The 16,058-nt window shown below is 43.9% G+C and overlaps 1 protein-coding gene across 1 annotated transcript in view; it reads right to left on the bottom strand.

Moving 5' to 3' along the window:
- The window catches only part of LOC139638106 (pro-neuregulin-2, membrane-bound isoform-like), a gene marked incomplete at its 3' end in the record, with an annotated part of 26,811 nt that extends 11,007 nt beyond the window's left edge, over positions 1-15,804 (bottom strand). The window contains 1 exon segment of the mRNA XM_071512139.1: positions 15,393-15,804. Coding sequence (XP_071368240.1) covers positions 15,393-15,804 — 412 coding nt within the window.
- Positions 15,805-16,058: the final 254 nt, after the last annotated feature.

The raw sequence follows: 16,058 nt of genomic DNA, 5'->3' as shown, positions 1-16,058 counted from the left end.
AGGTTGTATTTACGAAAAATCGAGCATGACATGAACGCAGCATTAACCCTACCAGCCTCAGCTTTTAGGCCCTCGCTCTTGTAGCAGTGATGGTAGCCTGAAGACTGGAGAAGTGTGCTAATGACTGGAAGGTTGTTGGTTTGAATACCCAGACTAGCTGGAAAAAGATTGATGGGTGGATGTGAATGAGTAACCTTCTCTCAACAGCTACAGTTAAAATGCCCATGAGCAAGGCACTTTACCCCCATCTGCTCCAGCTGAAAAAGACAGTGAGCTCAGTCAACTTTCTGTGGGTAAATGAAGGTTGAAACAGCGATGGGATACCAAGCTTCTTCTTCAAGTTTGTAAAAAAAAAATACAGAGGTCAGAATTCACCAGGTTACAATGCTCTTAACTCCGGTCATGACAAATAGTTTTTCATAGGACGGTGAGCAGCCTGCTCGCTGTTTTCGTCCTGCGTTTGGTTGTGGATATTTGGTGAGGAGACAATGAGGAAATCATGTGCACTATAATCGAATAACAATGTGCAATATGTGGCAAAGGGATGAGATTGCACTATAGGAGGGGCTATTTTTGGGCAATTCCAGCAGTACGGATTTGACATTTAGACTCAATGACAAAATACCTCTGGGAATAATAATCTTTATTTGTGTAGCACTTCAGAAAAAGCGAGACACAAAGTGCTTCACAGTCAGTAAATACATTAGAAATAATGTAACAGTAAATTAACTAGAAAATGCCGACAAATAAGAGGAAATAAAAAAACAGCACAAATAACACAGGAGGGGCAATTACAGAAAAAGTCTAAACAAAAGACAGATTGAACAGACAGATTTTGAAACAACTTTTAACATGACCAAGGAGTTGATTGAAATACGTGTGGGGGAAGGGAGTGGGGTTAACATGAAATTGAGTTTGTCCCAGATTGGAATATTCTTCTGAAATGGACTGCGTCAGATCTGATCAAAACTCACATAAGAGTGGAGGGTAAGAGGGAGAGAGGGAAAGACCAGTGTTTAGTCACAGTCCATCCTTCTGCCAGTCTGCCAAGCAGTCGCTCCAAACTATAACAAGTGTTCACTTCTATCACAGTTGCGGGCCCAGTACATGAGTTATCATTCATCAATCATCAATCTAAAATTCTGAGTCCTCAGATACTTTTATACTGTCAGATATCATCCATCTGTGATGTTCAATGCAGTCCAGGAGTTATTTTGTGATGAAGTGTCGTAATTTACTTTTTTGGTGTACCCACTTTCCCTCAACTTGTCTAGTCTACTTCTAATCCAGTTTGCGCTTTCCTACATTTCCCACAATGCCTTTCTACAACCTCCAGAGAACGGCGTGAACTTGTTGTATTCAGCTGTGGGTTATTAGTGAATTAGTTTGGCCAGTTATCCACAGGAAAAAGAAAGATTGACCACCAAACAACACAATTTTTAGGGTGGATTTTCTTTTAACAACTTATTACGTCTTGTATTCAGACGTAAAATAATATATTTTTTTCTTAAAACAAGTGAAAAATTCCGCCAATTGTTTCTGATAATTCAACTTGTTTCAAATGCAGTTTCACTTTCTACAAAATTCTACAGAATAAGGCAAATCACTCCACTAGTATTCAGAGAAACCCTTTAAATAAGTTGATATGCATTGAAAATAAGTGAAATGATCTGACTCCACTGGAACATTTTGACTTATTGTAATAGAAGAATCAGATTTTTAGACTCGAGACTAAGTTTAATTTTCTTCTTTTTTTTTTGCACTGCACACCAGCTCCACCTAACAACCATGCAGGGGAAACTCATCAGCTGGGAGTGTGAGGTGAGGCTGTCAGGCTCGTATGCAGGTGAGTGTGTTAATGAGCAGTGGAAGGCAGATGCGTCTCATCTGCAGCCCTGAAGCAGCGTGAGCCGTAACGCTGGTTACCAGTGAGCTCATCTCTCTCTGGGAGTCTCTCCTCAGGTAACAAACATGTTACCTGCAAACCAGCTGAAAATCACCCTTCATGGTGTCAGATTGATTGAATTACCACAGGTTTCCAAGCCCGTTTGGTTATAACTCGTTCCTTGACATCACATATGATTTTTCAGACATCCTTATGAAGTTGTCCTTTCGAAATGGTCGACAAATTGAAATTGATTTCAATGATAATGAGCGGTAATAGGCGAGACTAACATGCCTTGGTGTGTGTATAGTTATTTTAGTCAGATATCAAAATGACCACAGTTAATCATCAGACAACAGGCCTTTTGCTCTAATCTACCTCCAGTTTTTAAAGATGGCCGCCCTGGGGCTTTTGTTTCAAACTCATTTCAATGAAGAATGATCACTGAACTTATTTTAGATGTAATTTTGTAATATTTGATTCTTTTTAAATCTTTCTTTTTTTATGTTTCCTTCTTTAAATTATACTTCATAATTGTATGTAACCTTGATGTTTTCTTCATTTTTTCTTTTTTTTCTTCAGAAAAGCCTAACTAGGGACAGGAGTTGGAAACTAGCAATAGCTATAATCTCTGTATGCAGAGCATCGGTTGCATCAACTTGTTTGTAACCAGTTGAAGTGGCACTGTGTTAAATTGCATTGTCCCTACCTAATAAACTACCCACATGGTACCAAAGCAATATCACAACACTGAAAAAGAGGAATTTACAGTAAAGCGTTATCCAAGAAGTCTTTAAAAACACAGTCTCTACCCCAGAAACACATCAGCACTTGAGGGATATTAGGATGTTGAACAGATGATGTTTTAAATAAGTAATTCAATTGATATTTCCATCTCGCCTCGTAGCCTAGACAGCCTAGAATTGCACCGCATTCATTAAGGAAAACACATGTAAAACAGCAGAACTCACTCGCCTCATTGTATATCTCACTAATATTTATATTCTGAGTTTGCATAAAGCACAACATCTAATAGACATCTGAGATTCTCCTGCTTGAAGGAATACATGGTGATGTCCACTATCTGTCTATCTTTGAATGGCTGTAGAATTCAAAGGGGAAACTCAATTCACCTTCCTCTTCATGCTTTTTTACCTGTAAAATTTCATAGTAAATAAGACTGGAGAAGATCCAAGTCAGCTAATAAATCCTGTTGGGCCCCTTCAGAAAGTCTTTAAAACAGTTTGGAGGAAATGGTAAAATATATATATATATATTTGAAAATGTAGACTTCTGAAATAAATTGAATAATATCTGGAGCTGTTAACATTTTTTAATGTTGAGGTTTAGCTTGATATGGAATTGGCCTTATTATGGGCGACATTAAAGAAAACAGAGCCCGCACAACAATTTTCAAATATAAATAAAAAGAGGGAGAGCGAGTGTGTGTGTGAGAGAGCGAGAGAGAGACTAAGAGAGAGAGACACTCCATGTGCATGAACACAATTAGAGGAGATTCACACATCCCACACACCAGGCAAGCCATAACAAGTCTAATTCTGCAGCTCCAATTTACACACACACACATTTTCCACAGCACTGTGAATGTGCGTGTGTGTGTGCATGCATACATGTGAGTCTGTGGAGCGTTGATGTTCACGTGTGCGCTTTACTGTCTGCATTGATAAATATGTGCCTGTCTGCACGCATGAATGTGTACCCTGTGTGTGTGTGTGCTGGAAGTTGCTGATCCAAGCCTTCTGTACCACTGAGTGATGGGAGAATTCCTCTGTGAGAACACAGGAGGGGGGCCGGGCCGAGCCGCAAATGGACAGCCGCGTCTGGCCAATAGCCTGTGACCGGCCCGCTCCGCCGGCCAATCGCACGTGACCAGCGCTCCCATCAGCCGTCCATCAAGAGGTCCTTCTTTCAAGGTCAGCTGATGCTCCCTCCCTCCTCTCTCTCTCTCTCTCCTCCCTCTCTCTCTCTCTCTCTCTCTCTCTCTCTCTCTCTGTCCAGCAAAGCAGGCATCAACAAAATTGATCTAATTTCTTGCTAAGCGTGATCCAATAAGAGAGAGTGATATGGAAGCCAAACCAATTAGGTGTGTTCACAGACAGGTACGGCACCCTGGGAAGGCATGGCCAGCAACATGCCTGCGCACATGGGCTGAGAGTGTGTGTGTGTGTGTGTGTGTGTGTGTGTGTGTGTGTGTGGCAGTTAGCTGACAGATAGACTGTGGTGTGACGGTGAGGCGAGAAGCACATTCATAAAATCCTCCATGCCGCGTGACTCACAAAGACACGTGAAGACGTAATTGATGTGTGTGTGTGTGTGTGTATAAGCATGGTAGGGGAATCTGCAAAACATGTATTAGGTTTGCCATATTTCTTGTGTGTGTGTGTGTGTGTGTGTGTGTGTGTGTGTGTGTGTGTGGTTGTGTGTGCGTGAGTGCGTGTTCATGTATGAAAGAGAGAAGCTCCTCTTCTATCTCATTCTCCGATCAGTGTGATTTCTGCAGCGCACAGCTGTCACCATGGAAACCAGGGAGGGAGCAGGAGAGAGAAAGATAGAGAGAGAGAGAGGATGTAAGCTAGAAAGAGAGGGGAGTGTAAGGTAGAGATGGAGTAAGAGAGAGAGAGAATGAGAGAAAGAGAGAGAGAGACGCATTTGCTATTGAATGATAGCAGCCACAACAGGCCTTCGTACAGTATCACCCAGCTAACCTCTGCACAGCAGTAAGAACCCAGCCCAGGGCAACCCTCCACGTGTGTGTGTGTGTGTGTGTGTGTGTGTGTGTGTGTGTGTGCATGCCGCATCCACATGTTTGATAAAGAGAATCATTCTATGTGTGAGAGAGCTAATGTCAATAAATCATTCCCTTTCTCCCCTTCTGTCTTTTTGTACACACACACACACACACACACACACACACAAACACACACACGCACGCTGACTTGACCTTGTCTCTCATCGCTAGTGTTGTGCATTGTTCTGTTGGCTGCAGAGAGATCTATTTAGGTATAAATACACCCTTCAGATTCAACTGGAATCAGGTTTTTTTTCAAAAACACACACACACACACATAACCGCACACGCATGCTCACTTGCTCACACACACACACACACACACACACACACACACGCACTTACTCAAGCCGAGATCTGTCTTCAGTTCTAGATGTACAGTCAAGCCTTTTGTAAAAGAGAGAGAGAGAAGGGAGTGGGTGTGAGAAAGCCAGGGAGAGCGAGAGAGAGAGAGAGAAGAAGGTCTGACTGAGAGAAATAGAGAAATGGAAGGACAGAAATAGAGAGAGAGATTGAGCATGTATGGAGTGATGGAGAGGGAGGTGTAGAGGAGAGAGACAGAGAACAGAATGTATGTTAGGGTAAGTGATAGTTGTATGTCTGGAGAAGAGGCTGATATAGAAAAAGAGGGAGAGAAGCAGGATGTTGAGAAAGAGGGAGAGAGAGAGAGGATGTGCAGCGTTGGTAATGAATAGTTAATGAAGGGCTTGCGGGCAGAACGGTGGGGAAAAGCTATTCTCTCTGTCTCTCTCCCTCCTCTCCTCTCCTCCTCTCTCTCTCTCTCCTCACCCTCCACTCCCTCTCTGGGCTGGGACTCGTGTGCAAGTCATTCTGCTCCCCACCTGTCTTCCATTTATCTCTTTCTCTCTCTCTCTCTCTTCCTTCCTTCCCCCACTTCCTATTCTTTTCTCGCACTCCCTCCACACCTCGCTTTCTCTCCATCACCCCTCCAACCCCATCTTTTCACCTCCCCCTCCTCTTCCTCCTATCCATCCATCCTCCCTCCCTCCCTCCCTCCTCTCTCTCACCTCTTGCCTCCTTTCTTTTTTTCATCCATCCTGCTCTCTCCCATCTCTCTCCTTCCTCTCCCATTCAACCCCCACCTCGCCATATCTCACCTCTGCCATCAACTCCCCCCCCCCCCACACACACACACACACGCACCCATCATTCACTGCAGGCTTGTAAAGCAGACTAACAGACACAATTCTCCTGATAAGGGGATTGAAGCATTGATTACATCCATCCTCCATGAGAAGCTAAAGATTATATACGAGAAAGATGCCCTACTGCACCTTTGAGTGTTAAAACAAAGATGCTGTTGGAGTGAGATTCCTTACTACACATTTGAGTGACAAAACAAAGATGCTGTTGGAGTAAGATGCCCAAGTGCATCTTTGAGAGGCAAAACAAAGATGCTCTTGGAGGTAGATGCCCTACTGAATCTTTGAGTGACAAAAACAAATATGCTATTGGAGTATGATACCCTACTGCACCTTTGAGAGGCGAAATGAAGATGATGTTGGAGAAAGATGCCCTACTACACATTTGAGTAGCAAAACAAAGATGCTGTTGGAGCAAGACACGCTACTAAACCTTTGTGAGGCAAAACAAACATGCAGAAAGAGGCTGTACTGCATCTGTGAGTGGCAAAACAAAGATGCTACTGGACTAAGATGCCCTACTACACATTTGATTGGCAAAACAAAGATGCTTTTGGGGTAAGATGCGCTACTACATCTTTGAGCGGCAAAACAAACATGCTGTTGGAGAAAGAGGCTGTTGAGAAAGATGCCCTACTGCACCTTTTGAGAAGCACACAAAAGTCCTAGAGCAGAGAGATACCTCCTCTTAGGTAGACACTGGTACATTTTTTGTTGTGTGACATCACAAGCAACATGTCTCTGGAAGTTCATTCATTTTCTTTGACTTTGACTGTTGGCTGATCGACAACGGTTCCCACACTTGCTTCCTTCTTTGCTGGCAAAGAAAAGTTGTCCGCACTTGAACGTTTTGGGCAAGGTTGCCTATTTGTGTGAATCAGCTAATCATGTGCTGCAATGTAATGTTGTGATCTCTGCGGCACAGTTGATGATGCAGCTAGCAATCAGTTAGCTGAAATTGGTAGTAAAGCCGTGCTGTCACTAGCTGTCTGAACATGGAGTTAATTCAGTGGTTTTCATAAACTTCCAATGAAAGTGTGCATTTAAAATTTGTGAAAATCCTCCAGATCTTCATAATGTTACAACTGACAATGTCACCATAGCAACGGCAAAAAGGCAGGCATCAAACACAAGGGCAGAGAGCTTGATGATTATATTTTTCCCACTTTTACTGTAATAAAAATATGACATACCATTTGCAAAATATGGAGAATGGTTTGATACTTTAGATAAAGTCAACATCAGCAGACTCTCTTACTGCCCATATCTGCTCAGGGTTATGTAGCGTTGTTGATAGAGCCTCAGCTTCACCAGATCCTTGGTTTGAGTCGTACTCTTATCAACTCTGCCATTGTTACATAAAGTGAATAAATTAGACACACTAAATCCATTTATTCTCTCAGACACAGCTGGAGAATGGTTTTTCCTTACATCAGTGCATATGGCATAATAGCTCAGACAATGTGCAGAGCGCTGTGCCCGGCCCGCCCGTGGCAGGTAAAACCCGTGCTGTTCAAGCCTTTTCCAAAACCAGTTTGCTGAAGGTGATTGAAAGCATACAGTTGCCACAGACCCTGAAATTGCGGCTTTGACAGTTTTAAGGGAACTTAAGGAAGGAAACGGTTCTCATAACATTTCAAACTGCCAGTGTGTACAAGGCCTGAGTGACAGACAGCCTGCTCCGTATTTCTCAGTCAAATTGCCCCCGTCTTTCCCCTAAGACAGACCACAGGAAAATCAAATCTGAACCAACTGAGCAGTTCTTGGCTGGACAATCTTTTCTGTTTTTAAGGAGGGGGTCAGTTTCCATCCCACTTGATTTCTTTATCAAATGTATGAAGCAATGTTTCCAGATGTTGGTCTGTTGTCTAACCCTTTTATTCAGTAGTTCATAGCTTTATACGTATGTAGATATTTACATATGTGAGATCTTCCATCCTTGTTGTGATCTGTGCTATAGGCTGTAACAGAAGGACATGTATCCTCTCATGTTCTCTAATGTCTTTGTTAAAATGCTACAGAGTTGTGTATGAAAATAGTTGAAGGTGCCTTAAAACTGTTCTGTCCATGGCAGAGTGACTTAAAGAAACAAGCATGGAAGAAGCTTCTAGGAGAAATGCTAAAAGTTATCATCTCAACAATAATATGAGGATTATATGCTATCATTCATGTAAAAGTATGTGCACGCTTTGCAGCGATCAAAGATGCACAGGACAAGTCGTTTTCAGCCTACTTTGAATGTGTGGGCTGTTTTGCAGCATGTGCACTGGGTGGACATGCAAATTAGTAAGGAAAGCAAATTGTTAGCTAACTGTTTGTCAGGAGGCTCACCTCAAGTTAAGAAACACAATTAAATGGTTTATGTGGGCGGTGTGTGTGTTAGACATATTTCTGGTATCTTTCTTGTTTACTGAGGCAGAAATATCTACGTTGTGCATGTATGGCACCAAATGACATGTAAGATGTAAAATTCACACAGAATCAAAGCCACAAAATATCAAATATAATGACATAATGAGGTGATATTGTGGGATTTATATGCACCAACACACATCTATACTCAAAGCTGAAACTTAGACACTGGTACCCGGTGGCACATGGCAGATAAATGGATGACATTAATGAAAACAGGCAGTGGACCTTGGTGGATGAGGTTAATAAAGATATTGACATTCCAAACCACTGAGAAGAAGGACTACCATGCTGAAAACAAGAGAATAAATCATCAGATGCACCTTGTGCTATTTTCCTCCCGCCATTGCTTTCTCTGATAGATTCTCTCAATCTATATGTATGAATTCTAAACATTTCAGTTTTTAACAGTTACGGTGCGAGAGCGCAATTACATATGGAAAGATTTTTCCAAGCACAAAATCTGCCAAAAACGATTCCCTTACACTGCAAGGAGAATTAAAGAATCTGTTTTTCTATGTATTACTGTTGGCTAATAGAGGGGCTTGTCACAGTCCTTCACTAAAAAGCCTGACACTCAACAAGATGTACATACAGCAAAGTACAGTTTGATTAAAATGAATGGCAAGGAAGCCTCAGCTCAACTATTATTCCAACTTTCTTCTTATGTTGCTGTTTTAGTCGGATCATTTTTGACTAATAGTGATAAACCCCGCACACCCGATGCAGAAGTAGAAGTTTTTGCACTTTGACCCCGCCTGCAGCTCCTCTGGTGCACCGAATGTATTTTACATCGGTTTCGATAGGAACGAGGCAAAATCAATCTTGGGAGTTGCGGGGAATGTAGCCTAATAAATTGACTGAAATGAAAAAGAACAACAACTCATATCTCGAAGCAAATTAACAAAAGAAACTGAAATATAGTTTTCTATCTGAGAACTGGGCCGTTTATTGCCACCGCCCTCTCCATTAACGGGTTGAATTCCCCTTTAAGAGAATAAAGATGCATCTACTACTTCTTTACGGTCAAAGACATGCTCATATGAAGGCATGAGAAGAAGTCAAAGATCTACTATACATCTAGCACGAGACGTAAAGATATCCTACCTATACGAGTCCAAGATAACATCTGGAGAGACAGAGGAGGACGACGTGGAAGGCAGATGAAGATACTCTACCTTTCACAATCAAAGATCATCACTACAAAGAGAGATAAAGATAGCCTACCTTGCTGAGCCAAAGATAGCCTGATAGGACGAAAGGGATTTTTTTAACCCTTTTTTTGCCCAGGAAATGTACGCATGGTCTATTTCGGTAATGCCATACATCATTTACACGGTCACTGACCAGTGAAACCACATTCTGGCACTGAGCATCACCATTACAGCAGATTTATGAGTTAAATGCCTTGCTCATAGGCACTACTGATGCAAGAGAGAGCAGTTCTTGATCATTTGCCCCACCTTGACTTTCCAAGAGAGTCTAGGGATTTGAACCAACAACCTTTCAGTCACAATCCTGATTCTCTAAGGGTCAAAGAAGTCTCACAAAGACGTTTTACAACTACAAGACAATCGCTGACCGCATGTCACCCTCTAACAGTCTGGCACAGCAGGGCCGCTTATGGAAAACCAATGGTGCCAATGATTCTAATGCCTTGCCAATAAAACTGCATCAAACTCTGATTTCTTGAAAGGGGTTTATCTGGAATATCAACAGACAAATTCTTGGCGTGTATTGAATTTGATGTCTGCCGATGCTAATCTGTGAAAAGAGAATTCAAACAGAAATACTGAGAGAAAAATGCCCAAATCCATTCTATCTGAAAGCGGGCCGCTTTTGCTGATGCAGTGAGGAGGAGGAGGGTGCGTGTGCGCAGAGGCAGCCGCAAGAGTGTGTGGGTGGCGTGTGCCATGCATCTGCATGCGTGTGCTTGTGTGCGTGTGTGTGTGTGTGTGTGTGTGTGTGTGTGTGTGTGTGTGCGGAGGGCGCGGGGTTACATAAAGACCTCTCTCATTCACAAACGGAGCCATGTGGCGCTGGGCCGGTTCCTTTAAGAGGCATGGTGTTGGAGTTTTCTACTAAGGCTGACTGCTAGAAAAGATGAGTGCCGATACATTATTCACAAGCAAGGACACTCACGCACTCACACACACACACACACACACACACACACTACTTAACTGAAGGACATGGACAAGAGGTAGGCCGTCGTCGGTGAGCCATACTATGCCGAGTGACGAATACACACACACACACATGTACGCACACAATAACTGGAAGTAGAGCAAAGTTGATCAGTATAACGTCAGAAGAAGAACACAAATCAGCAAAGCCACAGTCTATACATCCTCCCTATATATACACACACACACACACACAGCAGAGGGGAGAAATCCTCAGCCTTCTGTTATTCAGTGTGCATAATTTATAGCAGCCCCAGATCTCCCTGCTAACGACAGCACACTGGGGCATCTGCAGCACAGCAGCAATAGCAACAGCTCACTGGCATGGCTCTCTGTGTGTGTGTGTGTGTGTGTGTGCGTGTGTGTGTGCAAGAGGTGTAATGCTCTGTTGAGACAAGGACAGCGCGAGTGGCGAGAGAAAGAAGGAGAGAGAGACAGAAAGAGAAAGAGAGACACAGAGGGTGTCTGAAATAGACACAGATAAAGCAACAAAGGGAGGGAAAGGGACGAGGCAGACAAGTGAGAGACCTCTCGCCGCACACACACACACACACACACACACACACACACACACACAAATAGACTCTATTCAAGTCACTGATTCCACCAATGAATCTCCCTTGATGCGCATTCACATTAACATACAGTATGTACGTCAGTCTGCAGGCCACCTTTACACTGGCTCAAAGGGGAATATGTCTTAATTCAATAATTCGCATAATGCTGTTTCCATGGCTTTGGAGAGTGCAAACACCGTTGTGAACATGAACAGCTCTGCTCACGAGCCAGAAATTGCAAAAAACCACACAGTGCGAACCCAGAGAATCCACAATCCAGGATTCTGTGAAGTCTCACCAAACACTTCTGAGACAATAGTGAGTCAGTTCACTACAGACCCAAATGTGTCAGCACATAGGACGGGCATATGTTAAAGCTGAAATCCAGCGGAATTGGAATGAGGACTTGTTGAAGGGAGCGGCCTTGCATAGGATCATTTTTTGACTTCCTGCCCCAAAGCCAAAATCTCCAATTTCTTGGGCTGAGGAGATCAATGCCACAGCGGCTCCTGCCTGCCAGCCGCTCCACACGCTGATGCGAGCCGCACTTGCGAGACAGCAGTGCATGCGAGCCGCTAGAGATGATATATTACTCGGTCAGTGCAATGCTGATGTAACCAGAGCACCGTGTTACACACACTTGGACACATGTGCTCACATGTGCACAGGTGCTCACACACCTACAGTCTGATTAAAGCCAGTTGTGTGACTTCTGTGATGTCTAGGAATATAATAGACGGATGAGTGAATACTGGCATATATAGGCATATAAATATGTATGTATACACTGCTTGGTTACATTGGAAACTTTAATACTGCTTATACCAAGATTTTATGTGGAGAGTGCAATATATGGGCTTAGTGCAATATGAGGGTAACCTAGGGCTATACATGTGCTATTCTGATGTTTATATGTAATTGAATATAGTGTGATTGTGTCTTTTATGTGCAACGTGACTGTGTGTTCACCCTCTGTATGATGTGCGTTTCTTTTTTTAAAACGGAGCTATGATGCATAACCAATTTCAGAGAAATCTGACAATGAAGTCGTATCTTATCCTATCCCATTGTATCATATCACATCGTATCTTGTCATATCATATCATATCATATCATATATCATATCATATTGTATCATATTATAAACCAAACCAACCTGCACTAAAACCACTAAACCTGTATGTCGTCCAGTAAGTTAACAATACTAAATACTAAACATTTTTTGATAAAGCAGCTAGTTGTTTTTTGTGATTATTTCAGCCAGATATTTTATTATTATTATTCTTATTATTAGTAATAGTAGTAGCAGTAGTAGTAGTAGTAGTAGTAGTAGTAGTAGTGGTAGTAGTAGTTTGTGACATCAGCTGCCTATACCAGTATTATTTCTAAGCTATAATAAGGCCATTGTATATAATAATAATTGTATATTTGAGCAGCACAGCTCTTTACAGAATAGGTAAATCCTCTCACTTTTAGGCATGTCCTTTTGTCAGGTACTGTGGATCTGACAAAAAAAAAATAATGACCTGTCTCTAATGAAGGCCCGGCGCTCTCTCTTGTTGAGGTAAATAAAGGCCCCGGCCATCACTGGAACTTTTGCCGTATGCAATATTATTGCGGCATAGTCTGCCTACTGCTAATGTCACAGTGAAAGATCTCTCCCTCTCTTTCCCTCTCTCTCTCCCTCTCTCTCTCTGTATCTCCCTCCTGCTCTGTGTGGTTGACTGACACGAGGGCAGTCATAAGCTGAACCATACACTGTAGCTACAGTCAGCTACAGCAGGGGAGGGAGAGGGAGAGAGAGAGAGAGAGAGAGAAAGAGAGAGCAGAAGACTTGAGGTATGCAGAGCTAGATACAGAATCAGCGACAGGAGCATGTTTGGGCATCAGATAAGGCTATTTTAGGAAGAAACCGTCAATGTATCTCAAAAGGAATGCCAACAGCAATGATCAGAGCAGACCTACATTATGCCTTCCACTGCCTGGGATGCAAGATAGGCGGGGTTTTGTGCTTTTTTCCAAAGGGAGCATGGGCAGTCCGCGCACCTTTTAGTATTTCTTTATATATTTAGACACCAGGGAAGAGGAAAGGGGGCACAGCAAAGAGGAAGCTGTGGCTGGATCCAGTTCTAGGCCAGTGGGGGCACATATGTGGTTCCAAAGGACAAGACCAGATCAATCAATCCCAGGAAATGAAGAGCAAAGCTAACTGACTTCGGTCATAGCAGAATGCTGTGGGCATACAGAGGCTATGGGTCGCCCTAACGTATCTAAAGTGTCCTCATTGCATCTAGAGGCGGCATTTCCCCCTCTACCTCTGTCTTTCCCTCTATGTGTGTGTGTGTGTGTGTGTGTGTGTGTGTGTGTGTGTGTGTGTGTGTGTGTGTGTGAGATGGGGTGAATCACCTCATAAGTGGGTATCTCCTCTCATGAACCTTTCCCTGCCTGGGAAGCGTGGTTTAGACTGAAGCCTGATTGCTACAGCAGAGTCATAAATAAATGACTTGATAATATTAGCATGTTACTGAGGTAAAAATAGAACGTCACGTTGTTAGCTCAAACGCTGGATAGGCCCTTTGTTAAGACATCTACGTTACTTCCTATTAGGATTTAACGTTTCGAGACTCTATTCAAATATTTGGCTTCTATTTGTGGAGATGATCTTGATTCTTGATTAGTGGGATTATTGTTTTATCCCGTTGTATTTCAAAGTAAAGGTCAGTTTTTGCTGCAATGCTTTCAGAAAATGCATGTGTATTTGACTTTTGCGACATGATGCTTATTTTGTGTCTTTGAGAGTACACAAATGACAAACCCCCCAATATAATGTACAGTTGGACTTGAAGAAATGCATGACGTTTTCACAAATAAATTCTGATTCAACTCTTTTTTTTTTTTTGTTAGTGCAGCAAGGGCACTGGTAGCAGTTTCCCCTCTGTGTCCACTTGTTCCGGCGAAGTTCACCACAGGACAGGCGAACGCGTTAGCACACTGAGTATGTTTAGCAGAGGGTACGACCTAGAGCAGCATCACCGCAAAAGCACTGTAGTGCACTAAATACTGGAAACACAGAGGTGACCGATGCTAAGTGGATCAGCGAGATTATTTGCCAAAAAAGTCAGTGTAGTCCTTTAGGGATTGGGCATTAAATGCAGTCTGTGTACAGTCAGAGAGCTGAAAGCGGTGAATGCCATGCAACACACACATCATCCAAATGTAAACCAACGGGCTCACAGGACGTTCTTATGGGTCACTAATAGTTCAGTAGTATTATTTGGGCAAAGGCTGTACTGAAGAATTGACCCTGGTTCTGAAAGACCAAAAAACGGGCCAATCCCAGTTTTTTCTCTCACCTAAGAAGAAAGAGATGAAGAGAAACAGAGACGAAGAGTGCATTTGGTTCATGGTTTGTTCGTACTACTGTCCCAGGTATCAAACCTCTATTCTTGTGTAGTGTTCAGATTCTTGCCTTTAAATAAAAGCCATTCCGGTGGCATCGGTTCAATGGAGTTTCTTACAGGCTGCACAGTTTTAGCCGTAGTTCTCACACAAATTTCTAAACTGAAAGCCAGAAAGTCTAATAAGAGTTTCTAGTTTTTGGTGTACAGCAAGAAGAAGAGTTTGGAAAGCCATGGCGGAAGGTGGCAACAAGTTGACGTATTTGTACTTTTGCCACAAAACAGCATCAGATTTGCCATGTAATACTGGACCAATGTAAAGGCAACATTACAAAATCTGGAAAGGAGGTTAGGAAGGAGGTGTCACTAATTCCCATCACAGGCTTGCTCTCTCTCTCTCTCTCTCTCTCTCTCTCTCTCTCTCTCTCACACACACACACACACACACACACACAAGACCTGCTGCCACTGGCTCGCTGCCCTGCCTGTATGTTCCACCTTAAGACACCGCACATAGGCTACTTCATGGTACTGAACACGGTGATGCGGATCCTGCTGGAATCCGGTCTGTACTGTAAGTTTCAGTAGCCCCTGATCACTGGCGCTTGTCTAATCGTCAGGAACAGCCTGCTGTGTGTGTGGCTTCAACTTAGGTTTCCTATATCCTCCTGCCTCTCTCTCACACACACGCCACACACACACATCCCCCCGCCACGCTTCTCATTTCATTATGGGTGACCGGGTTATGGAGGATTGAAGCGTCGATCGGCACGCGCACGTGCACCAACACGCGCAGTGCATATATGCACACACACACTCTCTCTCTCTCTCACACACACACACACACTCACATACATACGCACATGCACGCGCACACAGGGAACGGTGACAGTCTCCTTACATCACCATGGCAGCTCCAGTGGCCCTCATAGTGCGGTGTAAGTGTACGGCAGGTATAACGGGGGAAAAGCCTTAAACTTACCGCAGTCCTCGCACAACACTCTCTCCACATCCTTCTTCAGCTCCGGCTCGCTGGCGTCCAGAGGGGCGTACGATGCCTTGAATACCAAGGGCTCGGCCGTCGGGTCCATGAAAAAGATATATCTGTGGTCCTTCTCCACCGTGGTGCACGGGGCCTCGGCGCCGAAGTCCCCGACGGTCACGAGCTGCTCCCTCTCGAGGCCGCCGCTGTTGACGGGCCACACGTCCAGCACTTTGACATTCACACTGTACGGCTCCCGGGCGGAGACGTTCTCCGGGGAGGAGCGCACCTCGCCCTCGATGACCACGGCGGATCGGTACGCCTGGTCCTGGAGCGAGTTGAGACTCGGGGCGTAGCAGGCGAAGGAGACCCCGATGACCAGCATGGAGAAATGCACTGGATCAAGCCTCATGCCGTCAGCCTGTGCTGTGCTGCAGTGCTGCTGGGCGGCGGAGCGAGCTGGGAGAGAGAGACGGCGGCGAACGGGCTCCGGCAGAGCAGGCAGGGCAGAGCGGCAGACCTTGCGGAAGTGTCCATGCCATCTGTGTCTGCCGCTGCTTTCCCCATACGGCTGCTGGCCTCGGATGGGGGGGAAACACCAGCCTAGGAAGCGGAAACGGCCCGCTCCTGCATGCTTAAAAATGTGATTGCTGCATTCTCCTTCAC

This window comes from Centroberyx affinis, unplaced genomic scaffold (genome assembly GCF_046629955.1).
Source record: "Centroberyx affinis isolate AG114_WGS23_722 - 3 ecotype Tasmania unplaced genomic scaffold, CSIRO-AGI_Caff_v1 ptg006115l_1, whole genome shotgun sequence".
In the NCBI taxonomy this organism is placed as follows: Eukaryota; Metazoa; Chordata; class Actinopteri; order Beryciformes; family Berycidae; genus Centroberyx; species Centroberyx affinis.
The sequence above is the reverse complement of the archived record's forward strand: the minus strand, read 5'-3'. Positions and strand labels throughout refer to the sequence as shown.